General features: G+C 37.0%; 2 protein-coding genes across 2 annotated transcripts in view; both read left to right on the forward strand.

Annotated features, from left to right (window-relative positions):
- LOC147064124 (carboxypeptidase Q-like) overlaps positions 1 to 18677 on the forward strand; it is a 60720-nt gene that overhangs the window by 15393 nt on the left and 26650 nt on the right. The gene's annotated exons all lie outside the window — the stretch shown is intronic.
- LOC147064127 (protein CFDP2-like) lies at positions 12599 to 13402 on the forward strand. The gene has a single exon (XM_085958661.1). The coding sequence runs from the start codon at positions 12599 to 12601 to the stop codon at positions 13400 to 13402; it is 804 nt and encodes a 267-aa protein (XP_085814787.1).

An 18677-nucleotide genomic window follows, 5' to 3' on the forward strand; every position in this document is an offset into this window, starting at 1 on the left:
TATAGCAGAGCACATGTCCACTGTGTAAATTGATGATAGCTTCATCTTTACGTCCGCTGAGTTTTTGCTGAAGTTCCTCAAGTTTGGCGTTGCTGGATAGTGTTCTGGCGTTATACGTGGCTATGGTTATCGGTAGGCAGCTGTTACCGTTGCTCCGGGGATTATTAGTACCCTCTGCCTTCTTTTGCTGATTGCTGCCATGATCAGTGCCAGGTTAGCCTCCGGAGAATAAGGGCCGAGATTTATTGTTGCTGATTTTCATCGGGAGGTTTTCGGACATAGCACACCACGCTGTCCAGACGGGTTGGTGTGCGGTTTTCTTTCTGCGTTTCCATTCCATAGCCAAAGGTCTCTCGTTTTTAGGCGCCAGAGATTCAACTTTTACCCTTCTCTGTCAGCTACGGATTGATTGCATTGTCTTGCCACATTGCCCGGGTGACGCCGCGGGGAAGCCAAAAATTGGATTTGTCGGTTCGTGAATTGGCAGCAACTCAACATTTCATAGAAGTAGGCTTATTGGCATCAGCATAGTTTATTGAGGCCAGAACTCGACCGTTTGTCACACCGGCAAGGTGATACCATTTAACCTAAACTATTCACCGCTACTCTTGAGGACTTATTTAGGAAACTTGATTGGGAGGAAAAAGGTGTTCCAATTAATGGGGAGCACCTCAGTCACCTGCGCTTTGCAGATGATATTGTAATACCTTCACAAGACCCGAAAGACTTCCAAGGTAGAATGCAAGAACTCGCGGATGTCAGTCAAACGGTTGGCCTAAAGTTACATAAACGTCTCAAAGACAAAAGTGATGAGGAACTGTTTTTCGGACCCTACGAATATCTGTACTAATGGCACCAAACTCGAGCAAGTCAGAAGCTACGTATATCTTGGACAGCAGGTGTCCATAGACGGAAGCGTGCACGATGAAATTGCTCGAAGAAAAAAGCTGGGATGGAGTGCTTTCGGACGTCTGAATAGTATCTTCAAGAGTGACCTACCGTTGTATCTTAAGTGTAGGGTGTTCGACCAATGTGTGCCACCCGTGCTCACGTATGGCTGCGAGACGTGGACCCTCAAAACGAGAAATGTTCAAAGGCTAAGAGGCACAAAACGGCCACAGAGTCGCCCTAAAAGCCGCTGGATTGACGAACTGGTAAATTTTGGTGGAAATACGTGGTAGCGAACGACAAAGGATCCAGAGAGTTGGAAAAAGCTTGGGGAGGCCTTCATCAGGCAGTGAATTGACCCCGGCTGATGCTGATGATGAAATAGCCGTATTCATAAAGTTTGAGAAAAAAAATCAATAAATATTGAGCGATTCGGTTGTAACTATCATTTACTTAAGGATATTAGCCGTATTTGACATAGATACGGCTAATAACCCTTAGTTTTTTGTACTTACGCCCGAAACGGTGTAGTATCGCTGTTGTTACGGCCATGATACCTTATTAATAATACTGTGTGTTGATACTGTTGATCGTTATTCCGCGATGGTTATTAGTAGCCGTATTCGATATTTGATAGTTCCAGTATAAGATTAGTGATTTTTTAACCGTGCATTTGGTGTGTTTTTGAAGATATTGCAGTCATAATAATATTATGAGTCAGGAATACTATTCCAGGTGTTAAAAATCATCATATTGTCATCCTTTTCCAGGTATGTATTTCAAAGCAGACTACTTGTGCTGTGAACCATTTTCATATTTGTTTTTCTCCAATATTTCCTTATCAGCACAGAGATAGAAAAAATAATCTAGAGCTCCATAATTCTTCATTTTTTAAATCCAGCAATTGCATTTCAAGCTTTGTCAACATTATTTAACTTTGTAACAGTTAATGTCAACATTAAAAGAGAAAAATAATTCTGTTACCGTAGCATTGATAGTTTCTTTTAACAAAGATTAACGTCACTTTGCTGTTTCTGAATTCATAAAACATGTTGGGAAAAGCTTCCCTCATATTTAAAATTGTTGTTTTTAAATAGCATATGTCAATATCAGAATTATTTTCTTGAGGATGTTTCAGCAGGCTAATCTTGCAGCGAAATCTTGAGCAAAAAGGGATAATTTGTTTTCGAATAAAATTACTTCTTCCTACATCAAAAATGTGTGTTTCCTTCCCTCCGCAGTTTACGATTAAGCTGATTTAGGTGACACGTAACGTTTACCACGAAATATTTTTTTTAGATCAACTGATTGTTCTTTATTTCTAGATATTTAACACCCTTCTAAAGGTGATATGCTTTAATTTCTGTTAATAAGGAAGCGAATCGTTTTAAAACGATAAACAATGTACCATATTAAACTGCAGAAGATCTGCGTACTCACTTTCTATTTCAACTAAAAAATCTTTAAATTGGCGATGATTAAGAGCTAAATTTGCAAATTTTTTCTGGAAATGTGTGCGCACAAAGCGCTTTTTGACAAATGATGCAATGGTAAGCAACTCGTGATTATTTTTTTCTCTCAAAATAATAACAAACCTTTATCCTACGCCGGCCATACATTTCGCTCTATCTGTTCAAATTGACACTATTTTATCAAGTGGAATACGATATTTTTCCATGCACTCAATTACAGCATTTTCAATATCCTCTCCACGTGTTTGACCCTTGAGTAGCGATAATCTTTAAAGTTCTTCTTTAAGACCTGTAGATAAAATTAATGGTTCAAATTTATGCTGTAACATTTATGTAACAAGACTCGTCAACTGCTATTAATAAAGCTGAAACTTATTTAAGATCTTCGACTTGCTGATTGGTTATATTCGAACAGTTTTTGACATTCTATCTATCACTTTTTCAGTCCGTTTCAGACATTTGTGGCAGCACCACACTCAAGGGGCCAAAGAGCCACATGCGGCTCACGAGCCGCGGTTTTCCGACCACTGGTCTACTCTATTTCTATATTTAGTACAATTATTTAAACAAAATTTTTATGTGCACTATTTAGTATTTATAGTAGATTTTAACAGGCTGCCTCCACTCTGCGCTACTGGTGTCAACCCACATTAGTCTACCCTATTTCTATTTAGAATAATTAAGTTAACAAAATTCAATATTCACTATTTATGGCGTATTTTAACAGCCTACCTCCACCCTTTGCTAATGGCGTCAACCCATATCAGTCTACTCTATTTATATTTAGAACAATTAGGTTAACAAAACTTAGTATGCACTATTTATGGCGTATTTTAACAGCCTACCTCCATTCTTTGCTACTGGTGTCAACCCACATCAGTCTACCGTATTTATATTTAGAAAAATTAGTAACAGTTATTAGTTCAACAAAAATTAATTTGTCCTATTTATGTCGGATTTTTACAGCCTATCTCCACCCTTAGCTACTGGTGTCAACCCACATCAGTCTACCGTATTCATATTAAGAGCAATTATTGGCTTAACAAAATTTAATGTGCGCTATTTATGGTGAATATTAACAGCCTACCACCACTCTTCGCTACTGGTGTCAACCCATATAAGTCTACATATTTACATTTAGAACAATTAGTTAAACAGAATTTAGTGTGCACTGTTTATGGTGGATTTTGACAGCCTACCTCCACCCATCGCTATTGGTGTGCACTATTAATGGTGGATTTTTACAGCCTACCTCCAACCTTCAATACACTACAACTAACAATTTGTTTAGGAAAAATTAATCTGCCCTATTAATGGCGGATAATAACAGCCTACCTCCACCCTTCGCTACTGGCGTTAACCCATATCAGTCGACCCTTTTTATATTTATAACAATTAGTTTAACAGAATTTAGTGTGCACTGTTTATGGTAGATTTTGACAGCCTACCTACGCCCATCGCTACTGGTGTGCACTATTTATGGTAGATTTTAACAGCCTACCTCCAACCTTCGCTACACTACAACTAATAATTAGTTTAGAAAAAATTAATGTGCGCTATTTATGGCGGATATTAACAGCCTACATCCACCCTTCGCTAATGGTGTCAACCCATATCAGTCTACCGTATTCATATTTAGAAAGGTTATTAGTTTAACAGAATTTAGTGTGCACTGTTTGTGGTGGATTTTGACAGCCTACCTCCACTCATCGCTACTGGTGTGCACTATTTATGGTGGATTTTAACAGCCTACCTCCAACCTTCGCTACACTACAACTAACAATTTGTTTAGGAAAAATTAATATGCGTTATTAATGGCGGATATTAACAGCCTACCTCCACCCTTCGCTACTGGCGTTAACCCATATCAGTTGACCCTATTTATATTTAGAACAATTAGTTTAACAGAATTTAGTGTGCACTGTTTATGGTGGATTTTGACAGCCTACCTCCACCCATCGCTACTGGTGTGCACTATTAATGGTGAATTTTAACAGCCTACCTCCAACCTTCACTACACTACAACTAACAATTTGTTTAGGAAAAATTAATATGCGCTATTTATGGCGGATATTAACAGCCTACCTCCACCCTTCGCTACTGGTGTCAACACATATCAGTCGACCCTATTTATATTTAGAACAATTAGTTTAACGGAATTTAGTGTGCACTGTTTGTGGTGGATTTTGACAGCCTACCTCCACCCATCGCTACTAGTGTGCACTATTTATGGTGGATTTTAACAGCCTGATTCCAACCTTCGCTACACTACAACTAACAATTTGTTTAGGAAAAATAAATATGCGCTATTTATGGCGGATATTAACGGCCTACCTCCACCCTTCGCTACTGTCCACCCATATCAATCCACCCTATTCACATTTAAAACAAATTGTTTAACAGAATTTAGTGTGCACTATTTATGGTGGATCAAAATTTGCGCATATTGATTCATGAGATACACACCTACAAATTAACACATCGGCATTTATTGCAATATCAACTAAAGATTAGTCACGTATGTATTTTTTTTCAAATCGCCTTCCACTACTTAACAATTAGGTAGGTACCATCAATTTCTGATTAGCAAAGTTCATATTATTATTACTGCATTCCTTCAGTCGTCGCAATCAAAGTGTCTAGTTACCAATGTATTTTGTTGTTGTCTACCTACTACAGACACATTCCATTCTGGATCATCTTTAGTTTGGTTTTGTGAGAATATAAATGGAGCCACAAAATGGCAACCTTCCTACCAGATACATAATAAATATATTCATTTCTGGATCATCTTTAGTTTGGTTTTGTGAGAATATAAATAGAGCCACAAAACGGTAACCTTCTTACCAGATACATTATAAATATATTCATTTCTGGATCATCTTAAGTTTGGTTTTGTGAGAATATAAATGGAGCCACAAAATGGCAACCTTCCTACTAGATACATAATATATATTAACTTCTGGACCAACTTTAGTTCAGCTTTGAGAATATAAATAGAGCAACAAAATGGCAACCTTTGTTAGAAAAATGGCCGTTTCTAGAACAATTTGAGCATATTTTTATGACGAGTACATCGACTGGAGTTAGTGCCAAACTGGCAACCTAGGAAACTATTGAAGTCGTTGAACGAGAAGTTGTTTGTTGATCGTGTAAGAAGTTAGAGGAGGTGTTGATCCACCTTTAAAGCCATTTATCTTCGTTGGAATAGAATACGTCTGCGCGAATTGACAACATCGCTTCAATAGTTTCCTAGGTTGCCAGTTTGGCACTAACTCCAGTCGATGTACTCGTCATAAAAATATGCTCAAATTGTTCTAGAAACGGCCATTTTTCTAACAAAGGTTGCCATTTTGTTGCTCTATTTATATTCTCAAAGCTGAACTAAAGTTGGTCCAGAAGTTAATATATATTATGTATCTAGTAGGAAGGTTGCCATTTTGTGGCTCCATTTATATTCTCACAAAACCAAACTAAATATGATCCAGAAATGAATATATTTATAATGTATCTGGTAAGAAGGTTACCATTTTGTGGCTCTATTTATATTCTCACAAAACCAAACTAAAGATGATCCAGAAATGAATATATTTATTATGTATCTGGTAGGAAGGTTGCCATTTTGTGGCTCCATTTATATTCTCACAAAACCAAACTAAAGATGATCCAGAATGGAATGTGTCTGTAGTAGGTAGACAACAACAAAATACATTGGTAACTAGACACTTTGATTGCGACGACTGAAGGAATGCAGTAATAATAATATGAACTTTGCTAATCAGAAATTGATGGTACCTACCTAATTGTTAAGTAGTGGAAGGCGATTTGAAAAAAATACATGCGTGACTAATCTTTAGTTGATATTGCAATAAATGCCGATGTGTTAATTTGTAGGTGTGTATCTCATGAATCAATATGCGCAAATTATGATCCACCATAAATAGTGCACACTAAATTCTGTTAAACAAATTGTTTTAAATGTGAATAAGGTAGATTGATATGGGTGGACAGTAGCGAAGGGTGGAGGTAGGCTGTTAATATCCGCCATAAATAGCGCATATTAATGTTTCCTAAACAAAATGTTAGTTATAGTGTAGCGAAGGTTGAAGGTAGGCTGTTAAAATCCACCATAAATAGTGCACACCAGTAGCGATGGGTGAAGGTAGGCTGTCAAAATCCACCATAAACAGTGCACACTAAATTCTGTTAAAGAAATTGTTCTAAATATAAATAGGGTCGACTGATATGGGTTGACGCCAGTAGCGAGGAGTGGAGGTAGGCTGTTAATATCTGCCATAAATAGCGCACATTAATTTTTACTAAACTAATTGTTAGTTGTAGTGTAGCGATGGTTGGAGATAGGCTGTTAAAACCCACCATAAATAGTGCACACCAGTAGCGATGGGTGGAGGAAGGCTGTCAAAATCCACCACAAACATTGCACACTAAATTCTCTTAAGCTAATTGTTCTAAATATAAATAGGGTCGACTGATACGGGTTGACACCAGTAGCGAGGAGTGGAGATAGGTTGTTAATATCCACCATAAATAGCGCAAAATAAGTTTTGTTAAACCATTTGTCCTAAATATGAATACGGTAGACTGATATGGGTTGACACCATTAGCGAAGGGTGGAGGTAGGCTGTTAATACCCGCCATAAATAGCGCACATTATTTTTCCTAAACCAATTGTTAGTTGTAGTGTAGCGAAGGTTGAAGGTAGGCTGCTAAAATCCACCATAAATAGTGCACACCAGTAGCGATGGGTGGAGGTAGGCTGTCAAAATCCATCATAAATAGCACACATTAAATGTTTTTAAATCAACATTTGCTCTAAATATGAATACGGTAAACTGACATGGGTTGACACCATTAGCGAAAGGTGGAGGTAGGCTGATAAAATACACCATAAATATTGCACACCAATAGCAATGGGTGGAGGTAGGCTGTCAAAATCCACCATAAACAGTACACTAAATTCTGTTAAACTAATTGTTCTAAATGTAAATAGGGTAGACTTATATGGGTTGACACCAGTAGCGAAGAGTGGAGGTAGACTGTTGATATCCGCCATAAATAGCGCACATTAATTCTTCTTAAACTAATTGTTAGTTGTAGTGTAGCGAAGGTTGGATGTAGGCTGTAAAAATCCACCACAAATAGTGCACACCAATAGCAATGGGTGGAGGCAGGCTGTTAAAATCCGACATAAATAGTGGACACTAAGCTTTGCCAGCCATACGAAAGACTTTGTTTCCATTAATTGTCAGATAGTGATAGTTAGTTTTAAAAAAAATAATTAAACCCTGCGTAAACCAAGCCAAATAATATTTGATTGTAGTTTAATTTGTAAACCTTAAACAGACTACAATATTCGACGAGGCGGGTGATAGCCAAAAACGCAGTCCAAGTGTCACTTCAGCATTCCTAATCTATTTAAAAATACTCCCTCGCATTCGGACTAAAACTCCGTATATTGGACTTCCGCACTTTTGCAACAATCTTTTTGCTATAGCTCAAAGCAAAAATGACTTAAAATGGACATCCACTCTTTCAGGTCTAATGTATAAATTGGTCTACCGTAGTTTAAGAAGTATGTATTTCGAAAACTATGTGACATTGGACTCCCAAAATTTCAGCATTAAAAGAACGTGAATACACATTTAAATCTGCAATTTACCTAAAAACTATAAAAATTTTACTTCCGCACTTTCAACACTAATATTGAAAAAAAAATATTATTTATCACATGGTTATTGACTGATTTTTGTTTTGCGTATTTCAGGTTTTCATTTTAGACAAAGCCTAATTCTGAAAAATGTTTTTTTTTAAATTTATATAGGTATCGCTTAAACTTTATAGTGGTTTTGTAAGCGGACATCAAAATCTATTCATAGCTAGCTCAATTGATACTAATATAGTAAAGGATAACCCGGTCAATGATTTCGGGCTCATTGCAGAGGCCATTATCATGCATTATCTACAACGAGCCCTAAACGTCGAGGAAAGAAGGAAGAAGTACACACGGTGGAAACCCAAAAATCTATTACGATAAAAAACAACCATGAAAGTCTCAAAAATTAATGATGAGAATAATTTACAGTTTATCAATTATTAGAACCTTCTTAACTGTATCCATTTCTCGAATAACAATTAATTATAATTATTTACACTATTTCCAAAATACTTTTAAATTATGTCTATATATTAAACCCAAAAGCATTTTATTTGTACAAGTTTAAAGCCAAAACCCTTATGTATAGCATTTTTTATTAGCTAGGATCATTATTTTCCTCAATCCATAGTTCAAAGCCATTCACAGCGTGCGGGTGGGTGACTTAGTATAGTCAGACATAGGTATTTACTTATAAATATTATCAATTCAAAATACCAATATAGTATACACAAGGAATTGTAAATATAATGTAATTACTATTTATTTACAATATAATATATTAGTGTTTTAATTTCGGTTAACCTACAATATTCATGTCGAATAATTATACGTTATTGTACCTACTTATGATGATGAAATTATATTTTTTAATCAATATAGAATACACACAAGGTTTTTTATTATAGAAATAACATTATTTTGAAAAATCTTAGAAACATACACGTTAGAAAAAACGGCAAGAAATCTGCAATTCGGTCGGGAAATCCACGTCAGTTATCACAGTTATCACGGTGAACTCCCGTACACGCGTTTTATAATTAGAATAATATACTTAGGCAGGTAGGTACATGATTATTATTCTAACTCGAAATATGACGCCGTATCAAGGCGCTGAAACATCCTCGCCGAACTTCAAAACCAATGATAATGATTTAATGATACTTTGAGCAATAATGAAAAATAATGAGGTGAGTAATTTTATTCATTAATTAAATTAAATACTTATTGTTATTTATTTTAAACAATATCTAAAACACGCTTATTCACCAGACTGTCAATGAAACACACGATCCCTCCACTTAAGAAGTATATACCTAGCAGTGGCGAAGGTTAGAGGTAGGCTGTTAAGATCCGCCATAAATGGTGCAGACTAAACTTTGTCAGTCATACGTATTTGTATTCATTGATTAAAATACGACTAAAATTTACAGATAGTGTTGGTTAAGTTGTTTTTAAAGTTCAATTATACCCTGCGAAAACCAAGCCATAATAGAGAATAGTCAAAAAATACTCGTCTATCTATAAAATATCTAAAATCATGCAATTGAAATCATAAATAACTTTTAATATTTAATGATAGAATAATATTTTTTTCTATTATAGGTTGGTTTAGGCGGAGCTTAATAAATTTAAAAAAATGAATCAACAATATCTGTTATATGTATTCTTAATCCAACGAAAACAAATAAGTATGAATGAAAAAATGTGCATAATTTTTTCGTATCACCCAAAGTATACTAAAGCTTTTATTTTGTTAACAGTCAATGCATGGTAAAACTGCATTGTATTGTTGTTTTTAAAAAAAATTGTAGTACTTATTCCACTTTAATAAATAAATTTGGACCGGTTAATATCCGCCATAAATAGGACATATTAATTTTTGATAAACCATTTGTTCTAAATATGAATACGGTAGACTGATTTAGGTTGACACCAGTAGCGAAGAATGGAGGTAGGCTGTTAAAATACGCCATAATTAGTGCATACTAAGTTTTGTTAACCTAATTGTTCTAAATATAAATAGGGTAGACTGATATGGGTTGACGCCAGTAGCGAAGGGTAGAGGTAGGCTGTTAAAATACGCCATAAATAGTGCATATTGAATTTTGTTAACCTAATTGTTCTAAATAGAAATAGGGTAGACTGATGTGGGCTGACACCAGTAGCGAAGGGTGGCGGTAGGCTGTAAAAATACGCCATAAATAGTGCATATTGAATTTTGTTAACCTAATTGTTTTAAATATAAATAGGGTAGACTGATATGGGTTGACGCCAGTAGCGAAGGGTAGAGGTAGGCTGTTAAAATACGCCATAAATAGTGCATATTGAATTTTGTTAACCTAATTGTTCTAAATAGACATAGGGTAGACTGATGTGGGCTGACACCAGTAGCGAAGGGTGGCGGTAGGCTGTAAAAATACGCCATAAATAGTGCATATTGAATTTTGTTAACCTAATTGTTTTAAATAGAAATAGGGTAGACTGATGTGGGTTGACACCAGTAGCGATGAGTAGAGGTAGCCTGTTAAAATCCACCATAAATAGTGCACATACAATTTTGTTAAAATAACTGTACTAAATATAAATATAAGGTAGACCAGTGGTCGGCAAACCGCGGCTCGCGAGCTGCATGTGGGTCTTTGGCCCCTTGAGTGTGGTGCTGCCTTAAATTTCCACGTACGGACTGAAACAGTGAGAGATAGAATGTCATAATCTCTTCGAATATAACCAACCAGCAAATCAAAGATCTTAAATAAGTTTCAGCTTTATTAATAGCAGTTGACGAGTCTTGTTACATAAAGGATACAGCACAAATTTGAACCATAATTTTATCTACAGATCTTAAAGAAGAACTTTAAAGATTATTGCCACTCAAGGATCAAATACGTGGAGAGGATATTGAAAATGCTGTAATTGAGTGCATGGAAAAATATCATATTCCACTTGATAAAATTGTGTCAATTTGAACAGATATAGCGAAATGGCCGGCGTAGAAAAAAGGTTTGTTATTATTTTGAAAGAAAAAAATAATCACGAGTTGCTTACCATTGCATCATTCGTCAAGAAGCGCTTTGTGCGCACACATTTCCAGAAGAAATTTGCAAAGTTAGCTCTTAATCATCGCCAATTTCAAGATTTTTTAGTTGAAATGGAGAGTGAGTACGCAGATCTTCTGCTGCATAATATGGTACACTGTTTATTGTTTTAAAACGATTCACTACCTTATTAACAGAAATTAAAGCATTTCTCCTTTAGAAGGGTGTTCAATATCTAGAAATAACGGACAATCAGTTGATCCAAAAAAATTATTTCGTGGTAGACGTTACGTCTCAACTAAATCAGCTTAATCGTAAACTGCAGGGTGAAGGAAACACACATTTTTTGATGTAGGAAGTAGTTATTTCATTCGAAAACAAATTATCCCTTTTTGCTCAAGATTTCGAAAGAGAATCTTCGATTCACTTTCTAAGCCTGCTAAAACATCGCCAAGAAAATAATTCTGATATTGACATAACATGCTATTTAAAAACAACAATTTTAAATATGAGAGAAGCTTTTCTCAACAGGTTTCAGGAATTCAGAAACAGCAAAATGACGAGAGTCTTTGTTAAAAGAACCTATCAATGCTACGATAACAGAATTATTTTTCTCTCTCTTTAATGTTGACATTAGAAAGTTTGAAATGCAATTGCTGGATTTAAAAAAATGAAGAATTATGAAGCTCTAAATTTGAACGTCTCTGTGGTGATATGGAAATATTGGAGAAAAACAAATATGAAAATGGTTCACAGCACAAGTAGTCTGCTTTGAAATACATACCTGGAAAAGGAAGACAATATGATGATTTTTAATACCTGGAATAGTATTCCTGACTCACAATATTATTATGACTGCAATATCCTCAAAAACACACCAAATGCACGGTTATAAAATCACTAATCTTATACTGGAACTGTCAAATATCGAATACGGCTACTAATAACCGTCGCGGAATAACGATCAACAGTATAGATACACAGTATTATTACTAAGGTATTATGGCCGTAACAACAGCGATACTACGCCGTTTCGGGTTTTCGGGTTTCGGGTTTCGGGTTTTCGTTTTACTACGAAAAAATAAGGGATATTAGCCGTATCTATGTCAGATACGGCTAATATCCTTTAGTAAATGATAGTTACAACCGAATCGCTTAATCTTTATTGAGTTTTTTCTCAAACTTTGTAAATACGGCTATTTCATCATCATCATCAGCCGGGGTCAATCCACTGCTGGATGGAGGCCTCCCTAAGCTTCTTTCAACTCTCTCGGTCCTGTGTCGTTTGCTGCCACGTATTTCCGCCGAACTTTACCAGTTCATTAATCCAGCGGCTTTTAGGGCGACCCTGTGGCCGGTTCGTGCCCCTTGGGTACCACTGGATGACGCTATTTGTCCAGCGGCCGTTCTTTCGGCGAGCAATGTGCCCCGTCCATCTCCATTTCAGCTCCAATGCAGTCAATCCATAGCTGACAGAGAAGGGCGAAAGGCGATCTCTGGCGCCTAAAAACGAGAAACCTTTGGCTATGGAATGGAAACCCCGACAGAAAACCGCACACCAACCCGTTCGGACAGCGTGGTGTGTTATGTCCGAAAACCCCCCGATGAAAACCAACAACAATAAATCTCGGCCCTTATTCTCCGGATACCAACCTGACACTGATCACGGCAGCAATCAGCAAAGGAAGGCAGAGGGTGCTAATAATCCCCGGAGCAACGGCAACGGCTGCCTACCGATGACCATAGCCACGCATAACGCCAGAACACTATCCAGCAACGCCAAACTTGAGGAACTTCAGCAAGAACTCAGCGGAATCCACTGGGACGTCGTCGGCCTCAGCGAAGTCCGACGTAAAGATGAAGCTATCATCAACTTACACAGCGGACATGTGCTCTGCTATAAAGGAACTACAAGTGGACGCACTAGCGGTGTCGGATTTATTATTCATAAAGCATGGAAAAACCGCATAGTGGAATTCGACTGTTTATCTAATAGGGTGGCAAGTCTGATCATCCAAATCAATAGCAGATACCAACTTCGTCTAATACAAGTGTATGCTCCTACACAAGGCTACCCCGATGAAGATGTGGAGGACCTTTACGAAGGCATAGATAAATTAAAAAACAAGCGTAATTGCCACTATAACATCATAATGGGTGACTTTAATGCGCGGATCGGCTCCTACTATCGCGACGATATAGCTGTCGGGCGCTTTGGATGCGGCCAGAGGGACACAAAGGACGACATGCTGGTCGAGTTTACCGAAAGAAATAACCTGCATGTCATGAACTCCTTCTTCAAAAAGAAGCCTCCTCGTAAATGGACGTAAAGGAGCCCAGCAGGAGGAACCAGTGACATTGATTACATTCTCACCAATAAAAAGGATATTTTTCAAGACTGCACCGTACTCAACAGATTCAATACAGGCAGTGACCATCGCATGGTGAGATGCAAGATAAGATTTAACACTGATCTCGAAAGATCCAAACTGCTGAAGAAGCCCAAGGGTATTATACACTTGAGAAGCTAAGCCGAATTTGAGACTGAACTGACAAATAGACTTACATCTTTCCAGGCTTAAAATGATCCTATCTCCCTCTCGAATGCAGAAAACATAACGCGCATAATACTAAAATCTTCAAAACAACCAGACAAAGTCGCATCAGAGCCCGCACCCTCAAATAAGCTTTCAACCGATACGTCAAATCTAATGAAACAGCGAAGGGTAACAAAGAGTCATATTCAAGTATCAAACGATCCCGAATACTCTACTCTTTGCAAAACTCTCCGTAAAAACATACGTGAAGACCTCCGTAGATTTAATATGACGCTGATACAGGCTACTGTGAAAGCAGGGAGAAGTCTGAACAAAAACAAACAACGGTTAGGGATAGGGAGAAGACAAATCACAGCACTAAAAGTGGAGAACGGGACTACTGTTTTGCGAAACTGGGATAGTTTATTGAACAGAGTGGTGGAATTCTACAGTTCGCTCTATAATGACGAAAATGGAAAAAATTCGACTAGTTCAAACCATCTGAGGAACGATGATGACAAAAACTGTCTTCTTGAAGTCACTTCCTACGAGGTAGAGCATGCAATAAGAGGCATGAAAAATGGAAAAGCTCCAGGAGAAGATGGGCTTACGATCAACATTCTCAAGAGAGCCGGACAGACCGTGAACGAAGTGCTAGCACGACTGTTCACAACCTGCCTGCGCAAAAAAAATGTCCCAGAGGCGTGGAAAAGTGCCTCGATCATCATCCTCTATAAAAAGAGAGATCAGGAAGACCTGAAAATTTATCAGTTAATCAGCTTATTGCCAATTCTGTACAAAGTTTTTACAAAAATACCCTCCAACCGCCTAGAAACTGCTCTAGATGAGAATCAACCGAGAGAGCAAGCTGGGTTCAGAAGAGGCTATAGCTCAATGGACCACATCCAAGTCGTCTAAGAAGTTATAGAACGGTATCAAGAATACAGACTGCCACTATACCTTGGTTTCATTGATTATGAGAAGGCATTTGATTCAATAAAAAAATCTTCTATTATAGACGCTCTTAGCAACCAAGGAACTTACAGACGCTACATAAACATATTTTATCACTATAAACAGTGATGAAATAGCATGCGTGAAACTCCACAAACGGTCATGTCATGTTAATTATCCATTAACAAATACGGCTATTTAATTCCTTGATATTTCCTGTAACTATAGCTGTTACGGCTTGGATTTATTTACCGATCGTATACAAAAACTCTGCAGAATCCAAATACATAAAAACATGAAAATACCTAAATACGTCAGTTACGGCATCTGTGCTAAGTACGGCGTATGGGCGATCCGACAAAAATATTGCACACTTTTTCAGTCATACTTGTTTATTTTCGTTGAATTCAGAATACATATTAGGAGCAGTTGGTGTTGGTTAGTTCACTTTAATCACGTTCAATTCATTAAACCATGGCTAAATCAAACCATAATCGATAAAAAATATTTTTCTATTTATAAAATAGATAAGTATCTAAAATGATGTATGGTTTAATTATCTCATTTTATATGTTTTATGGATAAGCGAATATTTTTTTACTATTACCTACTATGGCTTGGATTAGGTAGGGTTTAATTGAATTTTAAAAACTAACCAACACTATCTACACATTTTTTTATTATGATTCTACCGAGGTTTTGACTTCGACTCGCTGTCATATCGCCTCTTTTCATCAAGAAGAGGATCCACCAGTCAGGCCCTCACTCGAATTCTGTTAAAGAACTTTACAATACTGCAAAGCTCTTCCGCCCTACCCTTCGCCAGGGTACCTTTCAATTCGTCGACATTCTCAAAGATATCCACAATTCACAGTTGTACTCTTTGTCGTTCATATTTCGGGCACTGTACTACTATAATATATGTACAATGTCCTCTAAAACATCACATTCATATTCGCGCAGAGCTGCGAATCGCTTCTTTCCATGATGACATCAAATCTTTTACCCATTTTGTGTCCTGCTCTTAATAAGTATCAGCTTAAGCTCATTTCTCTTCAAACGAGACTCTACACTCAGGGCAACTGTTGTGGGGATGGTAGAATGGGCTTACTCTATTTCCACTTTTCTAGTGATGCCCTAGAAAATCTATCTACTTGCTTTTTAAGACATTTTCATTTCATTTTCATTTCATTAAGAAAGACATTTTCTTTATGGCCTCATTCCAGTCTAGGTATTCTGGTACCGACATCGTGGTGATGACATCCTTGATTGGCCACGTTCCTTTGCCAGATCATTCGCTCTTTCATTACCCTCAATACCCATGTGCGATAAGATCCATTGAAGGCATTGGTATTCGCCTCTATGTTTATTGGCCTCAATCTGGTCAAGGATGTGGTATGCTATGCTTTTACAGTTATGTGAGCGAGTAGCTGCGGTAAGGTGTTGTAAAGCACTTTTGGAGTCTGTTAATATGACAGCGGGTTGCGCAGAGAAACCACCGATTAATGCATATTTTATTGCCTCGCTTATCGCGATCAGCTCCGCAGTCATTATCGGTATTGCTGAGGTTAGCTTCCCGCTGTTGTTTATACCTACTTCTGGTATCACGAGAGCTGCTCCTGCACTATTCTCATTTATGAACCCATCTGTATAGAGGTGGATCCATCTTACGTACCTCTCTATCAGCGTTTTTTCGATGAACTCTTTTGATTTAGCGGATGACTTGCTCCATTTTGGTTTGTCGATTCCTTTGATATCCAATTCTATAACAGAGCTGAGGTCGTACGTACAGCTGGCTTACTCAGCGAATACATACTTAGGCATTTTGTTTTTAAAACGTTTCTACTTTCTGTAGCTTGACGGATTTCTACCAGTAGTGGGAGTTTTTGTTTCTCATAGTATGTATTGATTCAATGAGTTCGTATAGGAGTTTCACCTTTGCCAATATGGAGTTATCCATTATAGATTTCCACTTCCATGTCTTTGTAGCCAGTGCCCATTTCCTGACATTTATTGGAGGAACACTGACTTTCGCTTTTACTACGTGAATGGTTGTTGTTCTGATAAATCCTCCACATATTCTTAATGTTTTAGACTGGAAACGATATAGTCTCACCGAATTAGTTGCGCCAGCGGATAACTTTTCGCTGCAGACCTTTTAATTAATATTTAATTACCGCATTTAAATAACATGCTAATTATATCTGATGGCCACCTGATGGGCAACGCACCAGTTGCGTTGGACGCAGCGAATGGGATAACAAAATGTAATGTGGACTATTAATGGTAGATTTCAACAGCCTACCTCAACCCTTTGCTACTGGTGTCAACCCACATCAGTCTACCCTATTTATATTTAAAACAATTATTAGTTAACCAAATTTAGTGTGCAAAATTTATGCCGGATTTTAACAGCCTACCTCCACCCTTCGGCACTGGTGTCAACCCAGATTAGTCTACACTATTCATAAGTTTAGTTTAACAAAATTTAGTGTGCACTATTTATGGGGTATTTTAACAGCCTACTTCCACTCTTCGCTACTGGTGTCAATCCACATCAGTCTACCCTATTTATATTTAGAACAATTATTAGTTAACAAAATTTAGTGTGCACTATTTGTGGCTAATTTTAACAGCCCACTTCCACCATTCGCTACTGGTGTCAACCTACATCAGTCTACTTTATTTATATTTGGAACAATTATTAGTTAATATAATAATATGTCCTACTTAAGTCGGATTTTTACAGCCTTTCTCCACCCTTCGCTACTGGTGTCAACCCACATCAGCCTTTCCTATTTATATTTAGAACAATTACTAGTTAACAAAATTTAGTGTGCACTATTTGTGGCTAATTTTAACAGCCTACTTCCACCATTCGCCACTGGTGTCAACCTACATCAGTCTACTTTATTTATATTTAGAACAATTATTAGTTAATATAATATGTCCCACTTAAGTCGGATTTTTACAGCCTACCTCCACCCTTCGCTACTGGTGTCAACCCACATCAGCCTTTCCTATTTATATTTAGAACAATTACTAGTTAACAAAATTTAGTGTGCACTATTTGTGGCTAATTTTAACAGCCTACTTCCACCATTCGCCACTGGTGTCAACCTACATCAGTCTACTTTATTTATATTTAGAACAATTATTAGTTAATATAATATGTCCCACTTAAGTCGGATTTTTACAGCCTACCTCCACCCTTCGCTACTGGTGTCAACCCACATCAGCCTTTCCTATTTATATTTAGAACAATTACTATTTAACAAAATATAATGTGCACAATTTATGGCGGATTTTAACAGCCTACATCCACCCTTCGCTACTGGTGTCAACCCAGATCAGCCTTTCTTATTTATATTTAGAACAATTACTAGTTAACAAAATTTAGTGTGCACTATTTATGGCGGATTTTAATAGCCTACATCCACCCTTCGCTACTGGTGTCAACTCACATCAGTTTACCCTATTTATATTTAGAACAATTATTAGTTAACAAAATTTAGTGTGCACTATTTATGGCGGATTTTAACAGCCTACCTTCACCCTTCGCTACTGGTGTCAACCCAAATCAGTTAACCCTAATTATATTTGGAACAATTACTAGTTAACAAAATTTAGTGTGCACTATTTGTGGCTAATTTTAACAACCTACTTCCACCATTCGCTACTGATGTCAACCTACATCAGTCTACTTTATTTATATTTAGAACAATTATTAGTTAATATAATAATATGTCCTACTCATGTAGGATTTTTACAGCCTACCTCCACCCTTCGCTACTGGTGTCAACTCACATCAGTCTTTCCTATTTATATTTAGAACAATTACTAGTTAACAAAAGTTAGTGTGCACTATTTATGGCGGATTTTAACAGCCTACATCCACCCTTCGCTACTGGTGTCAACTCACATCAGTTTACCCCATTTATATTTGGAACAATTACTAGTTTACAAAATTTAGTGTGCACTATTTGTGGCTAATTTTAACAGCCTACTTCCACCATTCGCTACTGATGTCAACCTACATCAGTCTACTTTATTTATATTTAGATCAATTATTAGTCAATATAATAATATTATGTCCTACTCATGTAGGATTTTT

The sequence above is a fragment of the Rhyacophila brunnea genome, unplaced genomic scaffold (assembly GCF_057557595.1).
Source record: "Rhyacophila brunnea isolate RB1 unplaced genomic scaffold, BYU_Rbru_1.0 scaffold_8, whole genome shotgun sequence".
NCBI lineage: Eukaryota > Metazoa > Arthropoda > Insecta > Trichoptera > Rhyacophilidae > Rhyacophila > Rhyacophila brunnea.

Bases quoted from the DNA above. Each gene is read 5' to 3' on its own strand.
- LOC147064127 (XM_085958661.1), top strand. From the start codon at position 12,599: ATGGAATGGAAACCCCGACAGAAAACCGCACACCAACCCGTTCGGACA.